This window comes from Corvus cornix, chromosome 8 (assembly GCF_000738735.6).
Source record: "Corvus cornix cornix isolate S_Up_H32 chromosome 8, ASM73873v5, whole genome shotgun sequence".
In the NCBI taxonomy this organism is placed as follows: Eukaryota; Metazoa; Chordata; class Aves; order Passeriformes; family Corvidae; genus Corvus; species Corvus cornix.
The window spans coordinates 16,950,603-16,971,155 of NC_046338.1; the positions used below are offsets into that span (position 1 = coordinate 16,950,603).

The following is a 20,553-nucleotide window of genomic DNA, read 5'->3' on the forward strand; positions in this document are numbered from 1 at the left end:
GAGCAAAGATTCACTATTGTCTGGTAATGTCAAGAAACCTGATGCCACTTGACCTGTTTGATCCAGTGTATATATATACACATGCAAGTCTATATCCTTGCTTTAATTCATCAGATATCAAGAATCCCAAGCATCTATAATTTATTGTAAGGACAGTATTCAACTGAGATTTTGGGTTGGTTTGATGTTTTTAATTACTTGCTGTTTGATCGGTTGCAAGAATTTTCTCTAGAAAGTGAAGGGAATTTAAATCCTATAATATATCCATGATTGGTGATTTTTAAAAAGATCAAATCTATGGATTTTTTTCTGTTTAAGAACCCCTCCTCTGTGATACATCCCCGGCTAATAACTACCTAGGCATTTAATATAAGAATACTTGGAAGCGATCACGCATCAGGTGTAAATATTAGATGACAGCAATATTATTTTTTCCTTAAAATTGTATTTCTCTGATATCACAGAATCAATTAGGTTGGAAAAGACCTCTGAGGTCAAGTCAAAGTGTTGACCGAACACCACCATGTCAATTAAACCATGGCACGGAGTGCCATGCCCAGTCTTTAACACCTCCAGGGACAGCGACCCCACCACCTCCCTGGGCAGCCCATTCCAATGCCCAATCACTCTTTCTGTGCAGGAATTCCTCCCAATGTCCATCCTAAAGCTCCCCTAGTGCAGCTTTAGATTACGTCCTCTTGTCCTATCGCTGGTTGCCTGGGAGAAGAGGCCCGCCCCCATGTTGCTATAAGTTTCTCTCAGGCAGTTTTGGAGAGAGATAATGTCGCCCCTGAGCCTCCTTCTCTCCAGGCAAAATACCCCCACTCCCTCAGCCGCTCCTCACAGGACTCATTCGTTTTCCAGACTCGTCCCCAGCTCCGTTGCCCCGCTCCGGACCGGCTCCAGCGCCTCAGCGTCTCTGCTGCAGCGGCGGCTCCCGCGGCGCCCAGGGCGCGCGCTCGGCGGGCAGAGCGGGGCGCGCTCCCGGCGGGAGCCGCCCGTGCCCGGCGGCGCTGCTCGGACCGCCCGCCGTCGGTCCGCCGGGCCGGCAGGGGGCAGCACGGCGCGCGCGCGGCCCCGCCCCGCCGGGCAGGGCAGGAACTGCGGCTGCGCGGCCCGCGCGGCCTTTTCCCGTTTGCTGCGGAGCGCAGTCGTTGTGCGGAGCGGGCCCCGGCCTGAGGGACCGGACAGTGCCTGGCACGATGGTCGGTACCGACACGGGGGGCTCGGGGGCATCGCGTCCGCCGTCCCGCGCGCGCCGTGCCGCGCTGCCCGCACGGATGGAGTCCGATTGTCGCGGGCTCGGGGCGGCCGCCCGGCGCCGGCGTGGCAATGGCTGCCATTCTGCCGGGGCTGCGCCGCGGGCGGCTCGAGGGGCTCCAGCAGGGCCCCGTTACCGGCTGCGCTGGCCCCATGCGCCGCGTCCTGCCGGGGCCCGCCGGCGGTGGCTGGGTCGGGCCCGGGCCGCGGGGCCGGGTCTGATACAGCCCCCGGTGCCCCTCAGCAGTCGCGCCGGGCCCCGGGTTGCGGGTGTTGGACTGACTGAGGGCGGGAGGCTGCAGGGGAGGCGGCTCCGTGGCAGAACGCGCTAGAGAAGTCGCTGGCTGTGCGGGAGTGATAGGAAATGAGTACGGTCACTGCTCCGGTCAGTGCGGACGGGCCTTCGGTTAACACATACACTTCGGTTTTCTCCTGAAACATCAGTTTCTGTGGGAGGGGTAGAATTTGTAGGGTTTGATGTGCCGGGTGGTTTTTTTCCGTTTCATTTTTATAGCGCTCTTTTTATCTAAACATACAAGAAAATCTGTTTGATTTCTGATTGCACTCTGGTTTTATTAATGGTGCATTTAGTTAGAATGATCTTGGCTTACAGGATTATATGTTAATAACATGTAGTTTATATTTCTTATCAAGGGGTTTGTGAAAGTTGTCAAGAATAAGGCGTACTTCAAGAGATACCAAGTGAAATTCAGGAGAAGGAGAGGTATTACTAAATTCCCTGTAACACACAATTAAATGTCCTTGGTGAATATTCATTCCTACTTTGTTCATGCATTTTGCGCACTTCAACTGTTGTTTTTCAGAGGGAAAAACTGATTACTATGCTCGCAAACGTTTGGTAATTCAAGACAAAAACAAGTACAACACTCCTAAATACAGGATGATTGTGCGCGTTACCAACAGAGACATCATCTGCCAGGTAAGGCCTGCGGTGTTTCCTGCTGGCCTGCCAGCCTTGCCAGGGTGAAGTCAGCACAGAGAGGGAGGCTTGGAGCAGCTGTGGTTTCTTAGGCCGGATCTGCACAGTTTTTGTATTGTAAAACAACTCCTTAAAGGAGTACAGTCTTAAGTGTTACTACAGCTTCAGTAAAAAACCATTTGCATTGTAGGAAAGAAGTTTTACAAGTGTTAGCACTTTTTCTGTGCACATTTGCAATGTAAGATTGTGCTGCTTTAATGATGCTGGGATAAGTAGAACAATTTTGGGAGAGGGAAGATGTCTCGGGGGGTTTTTTGCGATATTTAAAGGGCTTCAAAAAGAAGCCTTTTTTTCTTGGCTGAAGACAACCAAGTTGACAGTGTGACCTGTCAACCTGCATTGACTTGTGCTGTATCTAAAGGGGCCTTCTGTTTTGAGAGTTCTATTTCCATGATGTTGTGTGGCTCATATGAAGCACTGAGGCCTTTTGAGGGCTGTCCTGTGAGATTAAGGGAAACTGGTAAATAACAACAGTAGGCATTTTCTCATGGTCATTAAGTATGTGGTTGTGTGCAGCATCATACGCAGTTCCTTACTGTGGTTCAGTTGTTTCACTTTTAGAATGCTTTGACTAATTTTGAAGTTAAAAAGTTAGGAATGCTTGTTGTATAATAAATATATGTTGTTAAGGTCAAGAAAGAAGCAGCTAGAAAAGTTTAACTTCTTTTTTCATAGAGCAGTTATCTGTTGAGAACAGTCAGTTCAGTCACTAACAAGGTTATTTTATCTTTGAAACTCAGAACAAAAATCGATGGTGGCAGGTGCTTACCTCTGACTGTTAGTGCCTTTCCAGTATGTAGGAATCCTGAAAAAATGGGACAACTTTTGGGTGCAGAGAAGAGGTGTGAGAGTCTAAAGCAGAAACATCTGATAGTGCTGCTGTCTCACAGCAGAAACATCTGATAGTGCTGCTGTCTCACAGGAGACCCCTGGGATGATGATGGTCTCAGACCATGATTAATAAAATCATTCCATAAGGTTACTAACAATGTTACCACAAACTATCACACGTTTCTTGCATTCTTTGAGGTGTATCAGAAAGTGGGACAAAATTCATCCCATCCATAATGATTCTTTGAAAGGTTGCCTTTGGAGGCAGTTTCTGGTCTCTTGATCTATGTGGAAAGGTAATCACTAGTTGTTGCTGACAAACATTTTAGCTGGCCTAATACAGATTTGAATTCTTTGTGTCTTTACTTGAGGAGTTGATTACTCCTTTTGCAGAAACAAACAAAAAAGCCACAAGAGGAGGGGAAAAACCAAACAAAAACCGCCCAACAAACGGTAACAGCACCACTCCTTGAGCTTGCATGCAGAGGTTGGCAGTTTTTTGCACACCTGGATCCAGTATTCCTGTCAGCTTGAGCAGGTGTCAGAGAGACGGTGCATGGAGCCCCAGTGGTGGGAGCACTAAGCTAACATCTGTTTTGTTGTCAGATTGCCTATGCCAGAATCGAGGGGGACATGATTGTCTGTGCTGCCTATGCCCACGAGCTGCCCAAGTACGGCGTGAAGGTCGGCCTGACCAACTACGCCGCTGCCTACTGCACCGGCCTGCTCCTGGCGCGCAGGGTACGTACAGGCAGGCACTGGGGGCTGCTGCTCTGCTTTCCTGGCTCCCTCATGGAAGGGAAAGCTCCCTTCCTCCAGTGGTGTGTCAGCCCACCTGGTCTTTGGGGTTCTCAGCATCATAACTTTTGCTCTTTACCATAATAGATGTGATGCATCTTGTGACTGTCAAATCACAGTGAAAAGTATGACAGCACGCAGTTGCAGCTCCAGCAGCACACTTTAATGTCGCAGCCCTTAAGTTTGGCAGTGGGAGGGAGGGAGTCAGGATAAAAATGTAAGAAATGTACCTTTCAGAGTTCAAAAACATGTAAACAGCAGCCATCCATTTTCCACAGGGGTTCATTAATAAGTCTTAAGTTCAGTGGTGTACCTGTTGGAACAGAAGGTTGGAACTTAACAGACACACTTAGAGTGGTGGTTGTTATAAAGCTTTGTTACTAGTACAGGGTGCATAATTTTTGTAAAGAAATTAGTTAAAAATATGATTCTACTGCAAATTCACAAAGTAGTGGTGATTCTACATTTTTGTCAATAAATGGAAAGAATCTCAGCAGTACTTTTTCTTTTCCCACAGCTTCTGAATAAATTTGGCCTTGATAAGATCTATGAAGGCCAAGTTGAAGTCACTGGTGATGAATACAATGTGGAAAGCGTGGATGGCAAGCCTGGTGCTTTTACATGCTACCTGGATGCAGGTCTTGCCAGAACTACCACTGGAAACAAAGTCTTCGGTGCTCTGAAGGGTGCAGTGGATGGTGGGCTGTCTATTCCTCATAGGTAATATGTGTTAGAAAGAATTCCTTCAGGGTTAACCTCAGATGCTTCTCTATGTGACAGTCTACTTACATGAATCAATTTATGTTGAAATAATTTTGTTCTGATATGGTAATGGTTATGTAATTAGGTTCTTGGTCAGGGGTTTTTTTGTTGGTTGTTTTTTAATCCACAAATGCAATTCTGATAGTGCTGCTGGGAGTCTTTCAACTGTCAAGGTGTAGAAACTAAAGAGTTATCTTGTTGCTTTTACTAAAAAGCAAGTGCCCTTAACAGATCTTCAAAGGATATTTCCTTGGTTTGAATCATTACCAAATTGTGTGTAGGTATTAATTTTCACTGTGAAAAAACTACGAATCAGGTACAAACCCAACTGATGCTTGCTGCATTTGTCAGTACAGCCATAACTCTGAGCAGTCCACCTTCGTTTAGGATTTTTTGGATATTTTGACTCTTACCTAACTGCTGCTTTCTGCTAGCAGTAGTGGAGGAAAAAAAATCTTGAGATCTTTTGTGTGTTCTCCTACCCTATCCCATGGTGTCCTATTCTTGACTAATTGTCCAGGTTTTTTGACTTGGCTGCTACATGATGATACTTGCAGTGACTGAACACGCTGTAGTTGGTCCATGGTGTGTACATGATGTACTGCAGTGTTTCAAGACGGGACTGATGGCAGCCGAGATGAACTTAAAACTGCTATTTTTTTTAGAGGCTCCTATCCCTCAGTTATCTGTAGGAGAATCTGATGTATCAGTCATTTCAGTGTGCATTTTAGCCTTTGAATTAGAGTCTTAATGTGACTGTACCTGCCGTTTGACAGCACCAAACGTTTCCCTGGCTATGACTCGGAAAGCAAAGAGTTCAATGCGGAGGTTCACCGCAAGCACATCATGGGCCAGAATGTGGCTGATTATATGCGGTACCTGATGGAGGAGGACGAAGATGCTTACAAGAAACAGTTCTCCCAGTACATAAAGAACAATGTAACACCTGACGGGGTAAGCTTTATCCAGCTGGAGCTTGGGCAGTAACAGAAATGCTGATAAGCCTTGCATAGGGACTTCTGTAATAATGAAATAAGTTTGATATGTAAAATTATGTGACTCATGTCGTATGTTACCCATGCAAAGAAAATACTTTTTCCTTCATTAAAGGCTCTATAATATAGTGTAGAACTTCTGAAAGTGGGACCTTTTTTCCCCACTGTGAAACTTACTATTCTGCTTATAAATCCACTTCCCCCCCCCCGCCCCGAAACTAAATTAGAAGTTTCTATACAGGCTCTCCACTCCTTCCTTATCCTGCCCCAGAGCCTGTAATTTCTGCAGCTGTAGTGGTTGTAACTGTGAGCAAGCATGTGGTTGTGTGTCAAATCTGTTACTGTTTGTGTGACCCTAGAGGGAGTTCTCTGTTCCAGGTGAATAGAGAGCCCAAGCTACCATTTCATGAAACTATAGACTGTAATACATTTTATTTTAGTACTGCTTCACATTTTAGAGTTACACAAAATATTAGAAGATGGGTAAGAACACAGAGGTGCTTCTTCTATTTTTTCCAAGTATTAAACTCCTTCCAGATGGCTTGTCCTGGTGCCTGTAATATTCTTGCTTGGTTCTCCTAATAAGTGATCCTGGAGCTTTAAAACACAGCTCCCTCATAACCCCGTTTTGGGCTACAGCAAACCTGATTCTCTATCCCTTCATTTCAGTGGGGTTTTGGGTTTTTTTTTGTAAATTTAACTAATTGCTAGTTTTTTCTAACATTCTAAAAAGAAAGTAATGTTAATGGCCGACTCCATCTGCTTTCTAAGCAAACAGCAGTTACAGCTTGTATTCAAATGAAGTGAGTCTAGGACTTAGGTCACTAGAAGCCACTTGTTCTTTGTACATCTAAAAAGCTGATATCTAGTGGTCTTAATTAACTGCCAGCAAAGGTATTCTTCAAATCTGTGCCATTATGGAGCCAGCGTTGGCTTTGGGACAGAGCAGCATTATTGCATGCCTGGGGACAATGCAGGCACAGGGATCTTGGATTTCTGATACTCCTCTAACAACTGGACAACTATGGTGAATTTAAATTTTAATTGTTTTTTTTCCAAGATGGAAGAAATGTACAAAAAAGCCCATGCTGCTATACGGGATAATCCAGTCCATGAAAAGAAACCCAAGAGAGAAGTCAAGAAAAAGAGGTAAAATTCTCATTCCTTTTAACATCTGTGTGACTTCTCTGTTGGAGCTATCTTAGTTACAGTAAAACAACTAATGCAATTTTGCAGTTGTGTCAATAGTCATGTGTTCTAGACCAGATTAAGATACATGCAGTTCTGTATAATTTAGGAGTTAACTTTAGCAGTAGGAATATGAAGTTCAAGAGCTCTTAAGTATATAAAAAAAACAAAGTGAAGAATCCTTGTGGCTTGAATAGCTAGAACAGTGTGTAGCTTCAAGTCTCAGTGTTTTCAGTGGGAAAGCTGCTTCTCTTCAGCTGAGAGCTCATTGATTATTTTGTCAGTACTAAACTATTTTGATTTTTCAAGGGTGTGGGAGAAAAGAAATAAGGAACAGCTATCACACTGGGCTTAATAATGTCTTTACTTCAGTCTCAAGAGAGTACAGAGTTTATCTCTTGAGAAATTAAAACTGTCTAACCATGCCTTTTTGTGGTGCCCTAAGTACAGCCTTCAGTCATTATGAGGAAATAAAGCATGTTACAGAAGTGGGAATATATTCTTCCATTGCACTCTTAACCACAGTTGTGATGCACTGCATGTTTCTTGACTACATTTTGCTTTGGATCTACTGTACCCTGTGCTTACATTGCAGATGGAACTGTCCCAAGATGTCCCTTGCCCAGAAGAAAGACCGTGTTGCTCAGAAGAAGGCCAGCTTCCTCAGGGCCCAGGAGCGCAGAACTGAGAGTTAAGACAACTTCCACAGTTTTCTGTGAAGCTTTGGAAAAAGTGGCAATAAATTTATTGAGGAAGCAACTGTGTAAGACCAGCTTATTTGTATAGTTTATAAAAGCAGAGAATATATTTTATGATCTAGATAGTCTGTACCTGAAAAGTTTTTTTTCTCCTCGTTCTAAGTACTGTGTGAATTGAGTTTTCACAGAGAAGAGAGGTGACAGACTTCAAAGACGAAGGCTGTTGCATCAGAATTACTCCTGTAAGAAGGGGAAGGAAATCAATTAGATTAATTTTTGGCAGAGCTAGTATCAAGGACTAAGTATAAGAGCTTGCTGCTATTAAGTAGAGAAGGATTTAAAATTCTTAAGCTGAATACTTCACATTATTTAGTTGATCAGAGAATTCACTTTTAAGTTGCATGTACAGGAGTAGGTATGGAGGCCTTGTCAAGGAAACATTTGTGAGACTCCCTGGCAGTTGCACATCAGAGCCTTTCCTCCTTGAATCCCCACACACTCACATGCAGCCAGACCATGTTCCCTTCCCTTTCACCCGTAGGGTTCCCTTAGCAGAGCCCATGACATCCCATTCCACAAGGCAGTTCATTCCTGGTGCAGGAACAACTCTAAATGGTCGCTCTGAGGAGCACCCCTGGGCTTTTATACCCTCACATTCCTCACCCTATCCCCCATGCCAGTCTCTACCTCATTTTTCCTCCTGCCTCCCCTCTCCATGTCCATCCACCTCACCAGTCACTGGTTTTCATCTCCTTATCCTAAAGGGTGGCCCCCACCTAGAGCCCAATGTGTGTTTCTTTCTGCAGCTTGCAGGCTGAGCTGCCTGGAAGAGAAGTATTTCTCACCAGCCTTGTCCTGCCCTGGTCCTTTGTCTCCTCCTACCTCTCAGTTTCTGTGTGCCAATAGGTTTCCCACTAGACTTAGAGAAATCATTTGCACAGTTTAAACATTAATCAAGGAGGCTACATGGAGGAATGTTCTGCTCTAAGATACTGGTAGTTGGTGTAAATACTGCTACTGAAAAAAGAAAAGAGGCCTGTGATTTATTATAAACAAAAGTGTATTTTTTTTCCAATGAAAGCTTCGATGCAACAGTAATAAAAATGAACATTCTGTACAACAAACTGCACTATTAAACATATTCTCCCGTTGTTAAAATACCCAATGATGTTGGGTATTTTAAGTAATCTCTGCCCAAATAGCAGTCACTGTCAGCTTTTTTCACCAAGAACATGACCACTTTACACTTTTAGTGCATTGCTCGTTACAAATACTTATTAGTTCATAGTTGGAGCACATTAGCAAGTTCAAGACAATAGCATGGGCATAGTACTTCTTAAACTAAAAGGCTGGTGTTCACAAAACAATGTTAACCCAAGCTGCATATTATTACATCTGGTATGGAGAAACTACTTTATTGTGGTCCTGTAGTTCAGTTTCATCATTCTAGAAATGCATTTGAAACAGGATACCTAGAGCAATTAACCTTTCAAATACGTAAATAAAGCTTGTTCTTCTTACCTCTGGTGAAAATGAATTAAGGGGCCAGGATTCAGAAGTATACAGATGACTGCCATTAAAATCATGAAGATTGAACAACTTTGTACCTAAAGCATTTATAAATTAAACATTCAACAGGCAAGTATTGAGCATGTATTAAGGTGTTTTATGGACATCCAATTCTGCATAATTATGAACACAGCTGTAAATCTGAAGAATAGGGTGCAGATTAAAGGTAGTAGAGTGGTCATGCTTTGTGGAGTGCCAGGATCAGATTATGTTTATTTACTCATGGCTTGAGTTTTAACAATGACTCAGAGATGCTACTAGAAAAAAAGAACACACACACTGCAGCTCACTTAGTAACAGCTAGGAATGAGCTGGAAAATACCTCATAGGCTCCTGTTTGAGCAATATTGCACAATCCTGAGCAATCCAGCTTCTGTCTTAAAATTCAGGTCTAGCTCTTGCTTACACACTTCCTGCAGTAGTTACGATTGAAGTACAGCTGAATGTGGAGGGACAGTAAAGAGCCAAGACTATCCACAACTATTAACTTCTTTCTCATGTCATACAGCAGATTCCTACACTATGCAAACTTCCCTTTTTAACTGGTAGGACACTTCTGCTATTCAGTATTTTTAAAAATTAACTTCAGTTTTCATACTATAGCTTAGTCCACAAACTCCTTGCTTTTCAATATTTGCTACAGCTAAATTTGGGTTAAAGGTTTCCAGTGAAGTTCTTGAAATGGATGCTGGTATTGCTGCTAAACCATATAGATGACTTTAAGAAATAATACTCTAGAATTCTTGGCTCCCAAAGGGCTCACCATACAATGACAATTAAAAAATGTTGAACTACTTAAACATTCAAGACGTAAGCATGAGGTAACAATGTGTAAACAGAATCTGATTTGTCTCATATTACAACCTATACATTCTAGAATAAAATTCTAATTTTCCACAGTTAAAAAATTCTTTAATGTGCAAATTCTGCCATGCCAAGGTATTAGTAAACTTCAATCTCACAGTTCAGTTTATTCATAACAGCAGCTTGGACTTGGACACATTATTTGCAGTAGTGGCAATTCTTCATAAAACTACTTAGGAGAAAAATCCTCTGCAGGTACTTCACAAATGAGCCATGTTTTTCACAGAAATGGAAGATGTTCCCTCAGCTGATGTGGTGGCACAGTGAATACTTTCATCCTGTTCAAGATCTGACAAAGTGCACAGAACAGTCAAGCATGCAGAGTTGTTGTTTCCGTAACAGCACTGAACACCAGAAGTACTTCTGGCCTCTGCTCGATCATTCAGTGGCATGTTCATTCTTCGAGAAGCCCTATCATAAGTTACTGACTGAAGGGCAAGACTGAAAGAGCCATTCATAAAATCTGAGTAAAGAAATACCTTTTTAAAAAGGTGCGGATTGTTTTTATCAAATGTCTTGGGCCACCTCCAGTGGCCCAAGGCATCAGTATTCTCTTCTGCTGCTGGAGAAGCTAAGAATCATTTGTATGAGAAATTTTCTTCCACAGTAAAGTTTTTAAGTTATTGAGTATTAAAGAATGCTCCATTTCCATCTGATTTGCTGTGACTTTCAGGGCAATGCACAAGTACAGTTGTTTCTCTAGTTCTTCATGGATATCAGAAGGAGCACCACGAAGCAGATAGTCTTTAAGGAGCTGACAAGCTTTTGCCAAGTTTGGCTGGATTACTTCAGTGGTACATCTCATTTTACTTTGGTCACATAGTGTTCTACAGTCTGTACCATAAATGCAGTCCAAATCTGAGTCACACTGACGATCTTTAATTATTTCCTTCAAATTAATTTCTGGCACAATTTTTCTCATGTCCATCATTTTCAAATCATATTTGTCATTATATCCCAAGTTTTTGGCACTTGTATCACACATCAGAAAGTTTCCATAAGGTCCATGGAAAATATCTTCCACAAATTCTAAAAGCCCTATAGCTATTTTTGCCTTTCTTGGCCATGATGGAGTGAACCACTGGTCCATGCTTCTTCTGAAGCCAGAGGGAATGAGAAGTTCTATAATCCATGGAAGGCTGATTCCATAGAGAGAGGTATATTCAACTCTTTCGGTCACATAGAGATCCCCACAAAAACCCATCAGCTTGGGAGTATGTTCTTTATCCTGCAAGATCACCATTAATAGAAACTCTTCTAGCTGCAGGAGTGCCCATGCAGATTTTGCTTCTGGCAAAGAAACTCTCCCATCTTTGTTTCCATCGGCGAAAGACAGGATGAGATTAACCAGTTCTGAAAGATTTCCTTGTTCACCCAATTTTGCCTAAAAGCAACAAACAAAAAAGATGAAGTATGATTTCATTAATTGCCCCCAATCCATCTGTCATTCTGCCTCCTGTTACTCTCCTATGAACAATGGGAGTAACAGGGTACGTTCTAGTTTTCATTGGTTATTGATGTAACAGGACCTGCCATCAGGTGCGTGCAGAGCTTCCTTTTTGTTCTGTTCTCACAGGCACTGAGCATTGTAATCCTCTGGAAGTACTACCTTTCTTTGCACTTCAAAATGCAAACATTAAAATTCAAACATTGTTCTTGATCAGATCAGTCCTTAGAAAAATTGTATCAAGTAGCTTATTCAATATTGTCTACAAAAAAGTGTGCAGAATTCAAATGTTTAGATCAGGTTTAGTTTTCAGTTGATCAGACCTTACAAATGTAGTGAAATCATGTTATCAACTACGTTTTGGCCAATTATTAAAGGTACCAAGACAAAACTGGGTCCAAATCCCATAACTATACTGAAATGCTTAATTTTGTTATTTGAAGTAACCACATCCATTGTAGGACTACAGAGAAAGAAGTCATTGCTGGAATCAGAACTGTTCCATTTTTAGCTGAATGCTCACACAAAGGCAGATCAACTTTTTCCAGATTTTCCTAAAAACTACCCTAATACACCTGCTGCTCACCATTGTTAGAGACAACGCTGCTGTAATGCATCACTACTGACATCAGCCTTACATCATATTTTCTATATAAATACTAGCAAAATCTATAGACCAGATGAACGCCAGCTTCCATCATTTAAAGAGTAAGGAAAAAACCCTGATAATTAGTTACTTCAAACTTCAAGATAAGCACCTCTGGGAAAAACTATTTCTGTGCTGATTATTTTTCTAACATACTCTTGAACAAGGCTCATACAATAGGGTATTCTCTCCAGCTTCAAGAAAACAAGCCTTTCTGTCAAAATAGAATAAATAAGAATATACGTACTTTAAAAAGACCGTATACCATTTCTTTGAATTTCTCAACAGTAGTTCCTCTTGTTGGTTTATCAAATAGGACTATTTCCTTCCTTGGTTCTGGGTCAGTACCAAAATCAAGTTGAGCAGCTTCTTCCATCTGGCATTTTATAACACTTTGCAGATTTCCCCAGATTCCTAAATACATCTATGCAGAAAAAGAGGGGAAAAGGTATGAAACACTGTAGAAGTCCATCTGAAGACCACCTGTCCTCCAACCACTGCTTCAAGAGTCAAACAGTGACACTGATCAGAAACTGAATCTCGTGTGCAAACGATGAATAAGGCAATTTGAACAATGGCAACTTCAAATACAACCCACTGCTGCAGGTTCTTCGGAGACACTACACTGTCAAAATACAGACAGCTTCCCAAACAACAGATTGGCATTACTGCCACCTTTGCATAGCTTGTTACAAGGCTGCTGCTTCTATCTGTGATGCAGGATAGCAGAGAAGCAGTATGCTTTGTGCAAGTATGCACATTCTGTCAAACTGTGGGAGGATTCAATATATATTATATATGTTTCCAAAATACATACATTATAAAATAAATAGATACCCCTCTACATATAGGAATAATGTATATTATTGTATATAGGTGCATATTATATGTTTTAATTTGTATTATACTGTATCTTCTCTGTATAGGTGTGTGTATGTATATATATGGGTGTGTATATATATACACACACACACGCTCTGCATGTCACAGCAAATGAAGTTTGAAATAATCAGTATTAAACAGATTCAACTTGCTGACAGTAAAGTCTACCTGGCATTCCAGACAATGACATTTCAGTGGGAAATAATAAAACTAGGTTGGATGAGTAAATCCTTACCTGGTTATTGGGCTTTGTTGACAAACATTTTCCAAAATACAGTGTTTCTTTAGCACAAAGACTACTACACGCTGACCCGTCAATAACACCCGTCTTGTATTTATCACACTGAAACAAACAGGGAGAAAAATATTTAATGAATTGCCTAAGAAAGGAGGCAAAAACTGTATCTCTTTCAACACCCAAGTTTTGAAAGAAAAATCTAAGAAAAAAATGTAAATTACCCTATGTCAAAATAATGTTAGAGACACAACTGGTTTTATCTGTAACTGAAATTATAATCTTACTTCGGCATGATGGAATATGAGAATTTGATTAAATTACATGTGGCACTGACTGAATTAGTCAAACTTCAAAAAGCTATGCTAAATATACTTACTATAATTTTCCTACAGTCATGTCCTCTGCACAGTTCTGTGTAGGTGGAGTACTGAACATACATAATCCAGCTGCCAATAAACACTACTAACCAAGAGATGAAGAGATACTTTATCCTCACATAGGACAGACGTACCTAGAGCACACAAAGAGAAAGTACTGTTTGTAATTCACTGAGCAGCAGTAAACATGATTTACCATTTCATCTTTAAGGAATTTGACTTATAAATAATGATAAAAATAAGTGATAAAATAGTGATAAAATAAGCAGACTGCATTATATGGAACATTTGCTTCCTTCAGTGAGCAAAACTGATAGGGGAGGTCAGTTTGACTTATCTAAGTGGAAGGAAAATTAAATAAGAGATATAAATAAATAGAACAAAAGGTGTCAGACCCTCACAGGGCAAGCCAGACTGCAGGAACCAATTTGATCAAAAATCATAAACTGCCAGAGCTCAATTAAGTGCATTTTTCCCTAAGACTAGTTACCTATGTCCCACTCATGGTAAATCAAATCCAACAGACCAAGAATTTGGTCAAAAAATAATCTGTGTTAATGTGTAAACACACAAGATAGATATACAATTAGCAGGGTGGATTTCAGGATCAGGTTTCATGCGCTGAAGTCTCTCTCCTTCCTTGAAATGACACCATTTAATTATGCAAATAAAATTCTTCTGTACTAGCCTCACCTTCAGTGGTCTTTCCCACAACAGTGTGCATGACTTCCCTGTTGTTTCTGTGGCCTCACATAGACAGTTTTCACAGGGGCAGAAGGAAAATCTATTTATAAATTAAGAACTGAGGGAGAGCTAAGTGTCTTGCAAAGTAGGAGGGATGTTTTGATCCTTTCCTTCTTCTTTTTTCCTCCTCGTCAGAGAGTCTGGTGTGCTAACAGGTTGATTTTCATACTCACGTCAGGATTAGAAACTAATTAGAAGGTCAGGATCAGCTTTAGCAGCAGGATGTAAGGAAAGTGCATGACAGCAGCTATATTTGGTCAGCATTTGGTCATTTCTATCAGTATCCTAATCTTCAGTAATACCTATAAAAAGATACTCTTGAAGATTGAGATCATATATAATATATACCGAATGTGCTCCCAGTTTCCTCTAGAAGAACTTGCTAAGCCAGATATGATATTCTGCATTTAGTAAATCTCAAATAATTTATCTTTCATTTAAAATATTTCAATTTACCCAGACTCCCTTAAAAATCTACATAAGCTTTTAGCATCCACAACAAACTTTAGCAATTAATTTACAGGTCTACTATCCACTACCAAGGTCAGGCACTGGACTTTATTTTACTGAAGTCTGATTCATATTAACTTTGTTTGATACCCCCTAGTTCATGTATTGGAAGAGTGAACAATTTCTGTCCACTCTGTCCCCGTCTGACATGATTTTGTAGGCCTCCATAACACACCTCCCTGTGATGTCATCTCTTTTCCAGACTGACAGGTCCTAACTTGACTGTTCCTCATAGAGAAATTATCCCATATGTTTGGAAAAGGTTCCAAGAAAAGTAGTAATGATGAGCAATTTTGCCATCACACATATACACAGAACTGTAGCAATGTAAATAAGCAATTTTTTTTTAATTAGAAAGACTGCAATAATTTATTAGAATTTATTAAAATATGACAAACAGCCAGCATGCGTTACACCCTTTCTATTGGAAACAAAAAATCCAGAAAAAGTCAGTTTCAAAAGACCCAAAGATGATTTCAATCCATAGAGCTGTGGTCCTGCCACATGCCTCAGCTGTGCATCCCTATTCCTTCACACCTTCACAGACACTCACTTGACAATCTTAAAACTACCCGGTTAAAAAAAGAGAGAGTTACAATTAACTTTTTATTCCAGTGATTTCTTTTAGAGACAGGTTTTATAATTTGGGGGGTTTTAAAGCTGTTTCTAATAACCCTGTTATGTAGCAGAACATGAAGCACAGGAAACTACTGGTAAAATCTGGGGAAGATCAACAGAAATGAAACTGACAATTTTAGGGAAAGCTGTTTCTTGTGTAAAAACTGCTTGGGAACCAAAGCTTCTGGGACAACAAATCCTCCTCATTCCTCAGTGCTTCTTGCTGAATCCTTCCATGAACCTTTATAATACACTTTAAACCAAAGTGCTACTTCATGAAATTTTGTATTATTGTATGCATTTAGTACAACTTCAGAGACCAGCAGTGGCCTGCAGGCCTCAGGACCACTGCAGAATATTGACCATACTCACAGTACAGATACTGTATATATTGTCCTCCTCCTTAGGAAGAAAGAGAATGTACTTGAGACCGAAAATCCTCCCCAGATGCCATCTGACTACATCATGTATTTGGCAGGAAGTTCCAGAGAAGCTAGATTTATTTTGAGCTCAGCACTGTGCCAATGGAGTCATGCAGCTTTTGACTTGCAAAAGCCACTCTGCCAGTTCAGAGCATGGACAAACAGCATCCCTCTGCTTACAGACAACCAAGGTTCCACTCTCTGGTTCAAAGGGAATTACTTTTCTAGTAAGGACTTCCTCATCATGCTCAGGAAAACGCCTGATCATTATTTGATTTCTTCCCATACATTCCCCTACCAAATTTTCATTTTCTCCCCAGAATCGGTCTGTGAGTGTAGACACACTTAGTTTACTTCATCTGGCACGTGCACACACTGTCCTAATGCAGGAACATGGATTTACTGAGCCTGGTTTGGTCACACGAGTGCTGATGCACCCAGAACACAGAGGACTTACACCTACCATGCAGATCACGGGAACACATTTCTGAGCAAGATGTCCCAGGCAGTGCTTAGGGAGCAACACATATAGATGGGCTCCATTTGAAACTGTGACAAACTGCCAGGAAACTTGTAATAAGAACATTTTTAGGGCAACAGAATGACTGAGAGTTCCAAAATTATCCAAAAAAGAAAGAAAGTATTCAAAACAAGGAAACAGTTTCTTTTTTCATCTCTAGTCTTCCATCAAGATTTAAATGTGAGCCAGGGAATGCAAGAATGAGGGAAAGCACTTGTAATGCTTGATATTACAGATTCAACTTCTTCCATCACTTGTATATTCTGCTAAGTCATGTGCACCAAATAATAATCAGACATTCATCCCCTGAAATAGAATTGGAAAACCTCTTCTTGCAAAACTCAAGCCTGGATGCACTCCAAAGCATATGGAGAGTAGTGAATCAACATGCAACATAACTTGACAGATTTTTGGTGAGTCTACTTTTTATTTAAAACACTTTTATGGCTAAAGAGTATGAAAGTGTTTCTTTGTTTAATAGTAGAGATAGCTTAATTCTGGAAAGTATTCCACATAACCATAGCGTAGTAATCTTCTCCAAATCAGAGTTGCTCTCTCCACTCATCTTACATGCTCACAATAGAAAAGGACAGATAAAAAAAAGTAGGCCGATCATGCTAGAAATTCTGTTTTGTTCTCTGTTCAGGTTGATTTGTCTATCACAGGATGCACTTCAGGTAGGCTGACATGATGTCTAAGAGCATTAGCCCACACTGTTTTGGATGCCAGGAACAGGAGACATTCATATCTCTAAGAGCAGACAGTGCATGCTTATGATTATGCCAGTGTCTTGAATTATTTTGCATCCTGAATAACCAAACTGAGTAAACAGAGCTGAGGTATCTTTTGAAATAAAATAATGACCAAGATGGAAAATGGGACATCTCTCCTTAAAACGTTAAGCAAAACAGAAGGGATTAAAACCTTAGAGCAAAGAGACTATACAGGAAATTTCTGCTGTGTGGGGCTTTAGACTTGCTTATTCTTTGGCCCATCGAAGACAGTCTCTTGTACATTACTGCAGTCCATGAGGCACCTCTAAAGAGTCTGTAAACTTGGTCCAGAATCTATAAAGGCCAAACTTCCACACGTGCAAGTGCTCTTTACATGATTGTTGTCACAAGCAATCCTGCTGGTTAGTCCTCAGCCTCACAATGCAATTGCTAACTACAGCTATCAGAAAGAACTTCAGGACAATGTCTCTTAAATTTGGGACACTAACCTCTCCTTGTAAAACAAAATCCCAGTGTTAATCACCCAACTGTAAAATCCTATAAATACAATTAAATTATTTTGTGGTGTTTAAAAGTTTGTCAGGTTTTAGGGTATTTTTGTTGTTTTGTTTACTATTATTACATGATCTGCAGTCTAAGCAACGGCAAAGTTTTGTACTTCAGAGTTACTATTCTTCAGAGAGACAGAACTTTAACATTGACTCAGAGAGTCCCTAACACTAAGTTTTGGGCTGAGCTAAGATATCTAAGTGTGCCCTGCTCCTTTTACACGAGCTGACATATGGAAGAACGTCTTTTTTAGGCTCAAAAATCATCAACTGTTTACCTATGGATCTTGCATTCTGCACAAAAGCTAAAGCGTGTGTAAATCAAGAGAACATTTGCCATAGAATATCTGTTGCAACCCAGCTCGTAACATCCTGCTCCTATTAGGGCAGAAATCTAGAACAGGTATTAAGTTTTGTCTCACAGAACCTGATGTTCTGGTGATTCATTTCACAGCATAGTTTTCAAGAAGTCTGGAATGCCAGCAAAAGCTGGAATTCACTCCGTGATAACCTTCCACTGTACAAACATCTTCCCTGGTGTGCTACTTGAAATGCTGCATAGAAACACTACACAAGTCTTTCCACCTTGATCATAGTCCTCAGTGAGTTAAGTCTACCATTTACTTAGAGACCGTTGGCTTCTTTGGAGACAAATCCCAATAAAGCACTCAGCAATTAGTGTAGTGAAATCATGACTACATTTGTCATGTACCAACAGTAACACGCAGTGACAAGAAACACCAATATATTGATAGTTGCTGCCATTCTATGGATGCATCAGATATTAACATACATTCACTGACAGAGAAAAACATGTTTATGTTCACAAAGCCACTATTAAATCTCCTAAAACAAGTCAGCAGAATATGCAAAATTGGCTCTCAGTATAAGAAAGCACACACAGAATTTTTTTTTTTTAATCTGCACTAGAAACAAACATTTAATTTCTTTGGCTTTTCTAATAAATAATTTTGCAGTCTTCCTGTTTCTTACAAGATTTTAAAATAACATTTTGCTTGGAAGGCCTTGAATTAAATTTTGAGAAGAAGAGCAGAGAAGAATGTTATCAAATATCACCATATAATGATAAGAGACTACCAAGGCAAAGGAGGCAAACAATTTGGAGACTTCTAATTTGAAAGGTAGCGTATAGATTATGAATTCATTTCTATTTGTATTGAAGGCTTTATCCCATAGGAATCCAAATATTATACAATTGTCTACTTCGGTAAATAGATCTAGAGTACTCTTCTTTGGTTTAAAACCCAAGTGATACTGACCCAGATTTGCAGGTACATACCATGAAACAAATACTAAAGAGGGTAAAATTGTATCTGTATGCTTCTCACTAAACATTACACCCCCACTCTATGTACTTCTGAAAAAAGAACAAAATTTCTTCTCATTTGGAAAAGTTCCAGATGAGGGGAAATTCAAACATTCAGGATTTTAAAATGCACCAATATGAGGTTTAAAATTTTTAATCAAATGATCACTAAGCATACCAACAGATGACAAACACATAAGCAGCATATATAAGAAGAGTAAACATTATTTATATCCTCCAACACAACAGATGTTCACCTTATTTAAAATCTAGTTAAAATACAATCCAACTGATAAAAAGGAAATCCCGTGGATAAACCATTAAGCTACCACAACGTCGTAACTAACTGATATTTCACAGCAGAACTTCCTACTACACAATAGCCACAGCACTTCCAACCAAAACAGCCTTACTCTGCTAACTGAAGTAATGCAAACATGTACCTGCATATAGAAATACAACAGTGTGTCTACGAACATACAAGGCAATGCATGGAGCAGCAGAAGAAAAGTGCCCGACATTAATTTTTTTAGAAGACACGAAAAAGGAATATGAACTGCTCATCCAAGCTGTGGTCCGCGCGCTGACAGGATGGATGGCTGCAGCACCGGCAGTAGGTGTAAAGGAGGGACGTGGGGCGCAGCTGGGGGGTTCCCGGGCCGCGGCAGTGCCCCACTGGCAGCGCCGTGAGCCCGGGGAGCCGCGGGCCGCCTGCCGCGTAACAGGTCCTGCGCCGGCCGCTCGGGGCGGGCGCTCCGCGGAGCGCGCTGCGCCCGAGGCGGCGGGAGAGGCCCGATCCGACCGGCGGCGGGCGGCGAGAGGCACCGCGGCCCCGAGGCCGCCGCCACCTGCTCCGTGCCCCGACACCCACCAGCCGTGCCCGGCGCCGCCGCCTCCCGCCGGCCGAGCGGCACCGCGGCGCAGCCGAGCCCCGGCCGCCGCCAGGCGCAGGCGGGAGGGGAACGGCGGCCGCGCCGGGCCGGGGGAAGCGGCGAGAGCCCTGCGGGGGGCGCCCGCTCTGGAGGGAACTTTGCGGGGAGGGACGGGCGCCGGCACCGGCCCTTCGCCGGCCTACCTGCGCGGAGTGGGGCTTCCTCAGCCAGGCCCCCGGGAAGAGCCGCTTCGCCATGGCAATCACACATCCCCGCAGCGGGCGGCGGTCGGAGGCGGAGCGGTGAGGAGCGCTCCCCCGCCTGCCGCTGCAGCCGCGCCGCCGGCTCCGCTCGGCTCGGCGGGGAAGAGCTGCCTCGGGCACCGAGAGACGGCGGCTGTCAGCGGGAAGGGCGGGCGGCTGCCGCCTCAGCCACCACTCACGCCGCTGCTCGAAGGGGCGAACGCAGCGGCCGTGAGGGAGCGAGGCGGGGCTGAGGGGGCGAGGCGAGCCCCGCCCGCCACGAGCCTCTGGGGCTGTCCCAGTCCCTTTTCCCGCTCCAGGCCCGCGCGGAGCCCGTGGAACCGACAGCCACCCCCGAGTTCCCCTCGTGTCTGCCAGAAAGTGCTCGGGGCGCTGTCTGGGGACGATTATGGAGAAGTAAGTTAATAAATAACGCGTGTCGTTGATTGCGAACAGGCTCC

At 42.2% G+C, this 20,553-nt stretch overlaps 2 protein-coding genes and 1 non-coding gene across 3 annotated transcripts; 2 read left to right on the forward strand and 1 right to left on the reverse strand.

The window, feature by feature from the left end:
• Positions 1–1,097: 1,097 nt before the first annotated feature.
• RPL5 (ribosomal protein L5) lies at positions 1,098–7,598 on the forward strand. Its single transcript, XM_039555752.1, has 8 exons — positions 1,098–1,205; positions 1,915–1,984; positions 2,085–2,200; positions 3,698–3,832; positions 4,407–4,609; positions 5,428–5,605; positions 6,707–6,795; positions 7,430–7,598. The coding sequence occupies exons 1-8, from the start codon at positions 1,203–1,205 to the stop codon at positions 7,527–7,529; spliced, it is 894 nt and encodes a 297-aa protein (XP_039411686.1). The 5' UTR covers positions 1,098–1,202; the 3' UTR covers positions 7,530–7,598.
• On the forward strand, positions 5,188–5,284 carry LOC120410424. Its single transcript, XR_005602556.1, has one exon. It is a non-coding gene; the product is annotated as a small nucleolar RNA SNORD21 (small nucleolar RNA).
• Positions 7,599–8,574: 976 nt separating the features above from the next.
• On the reverse strand, positions 8,575–20,321 carry DIPK1A (divergent protein kinase domain 1A). The gene is made up of 5 exons (XM_039555751.1): positions 20,054–20,321; positions 13,555–13,689; positions 13,176–13,283; positions 12,306–12,482; positions 8,575–11,349 (listed from the first exon to the last, which is right to left on the reverse strand). The coding sequence occupies exons 1-5, from the start codon at positions 20,105–20,107 to the stop codon at positions 10,537–10,539; spliced, it is 1,287 nt and encodes a 428-aa protein (XP_039411685.1). The 5' UTR covers positions 20,108–20,321; the 3' UTR covers positions 8,575–10,536.
• Between the last annotated feature and the right edge of the window lie 232 nt (positions 20,322–20,553).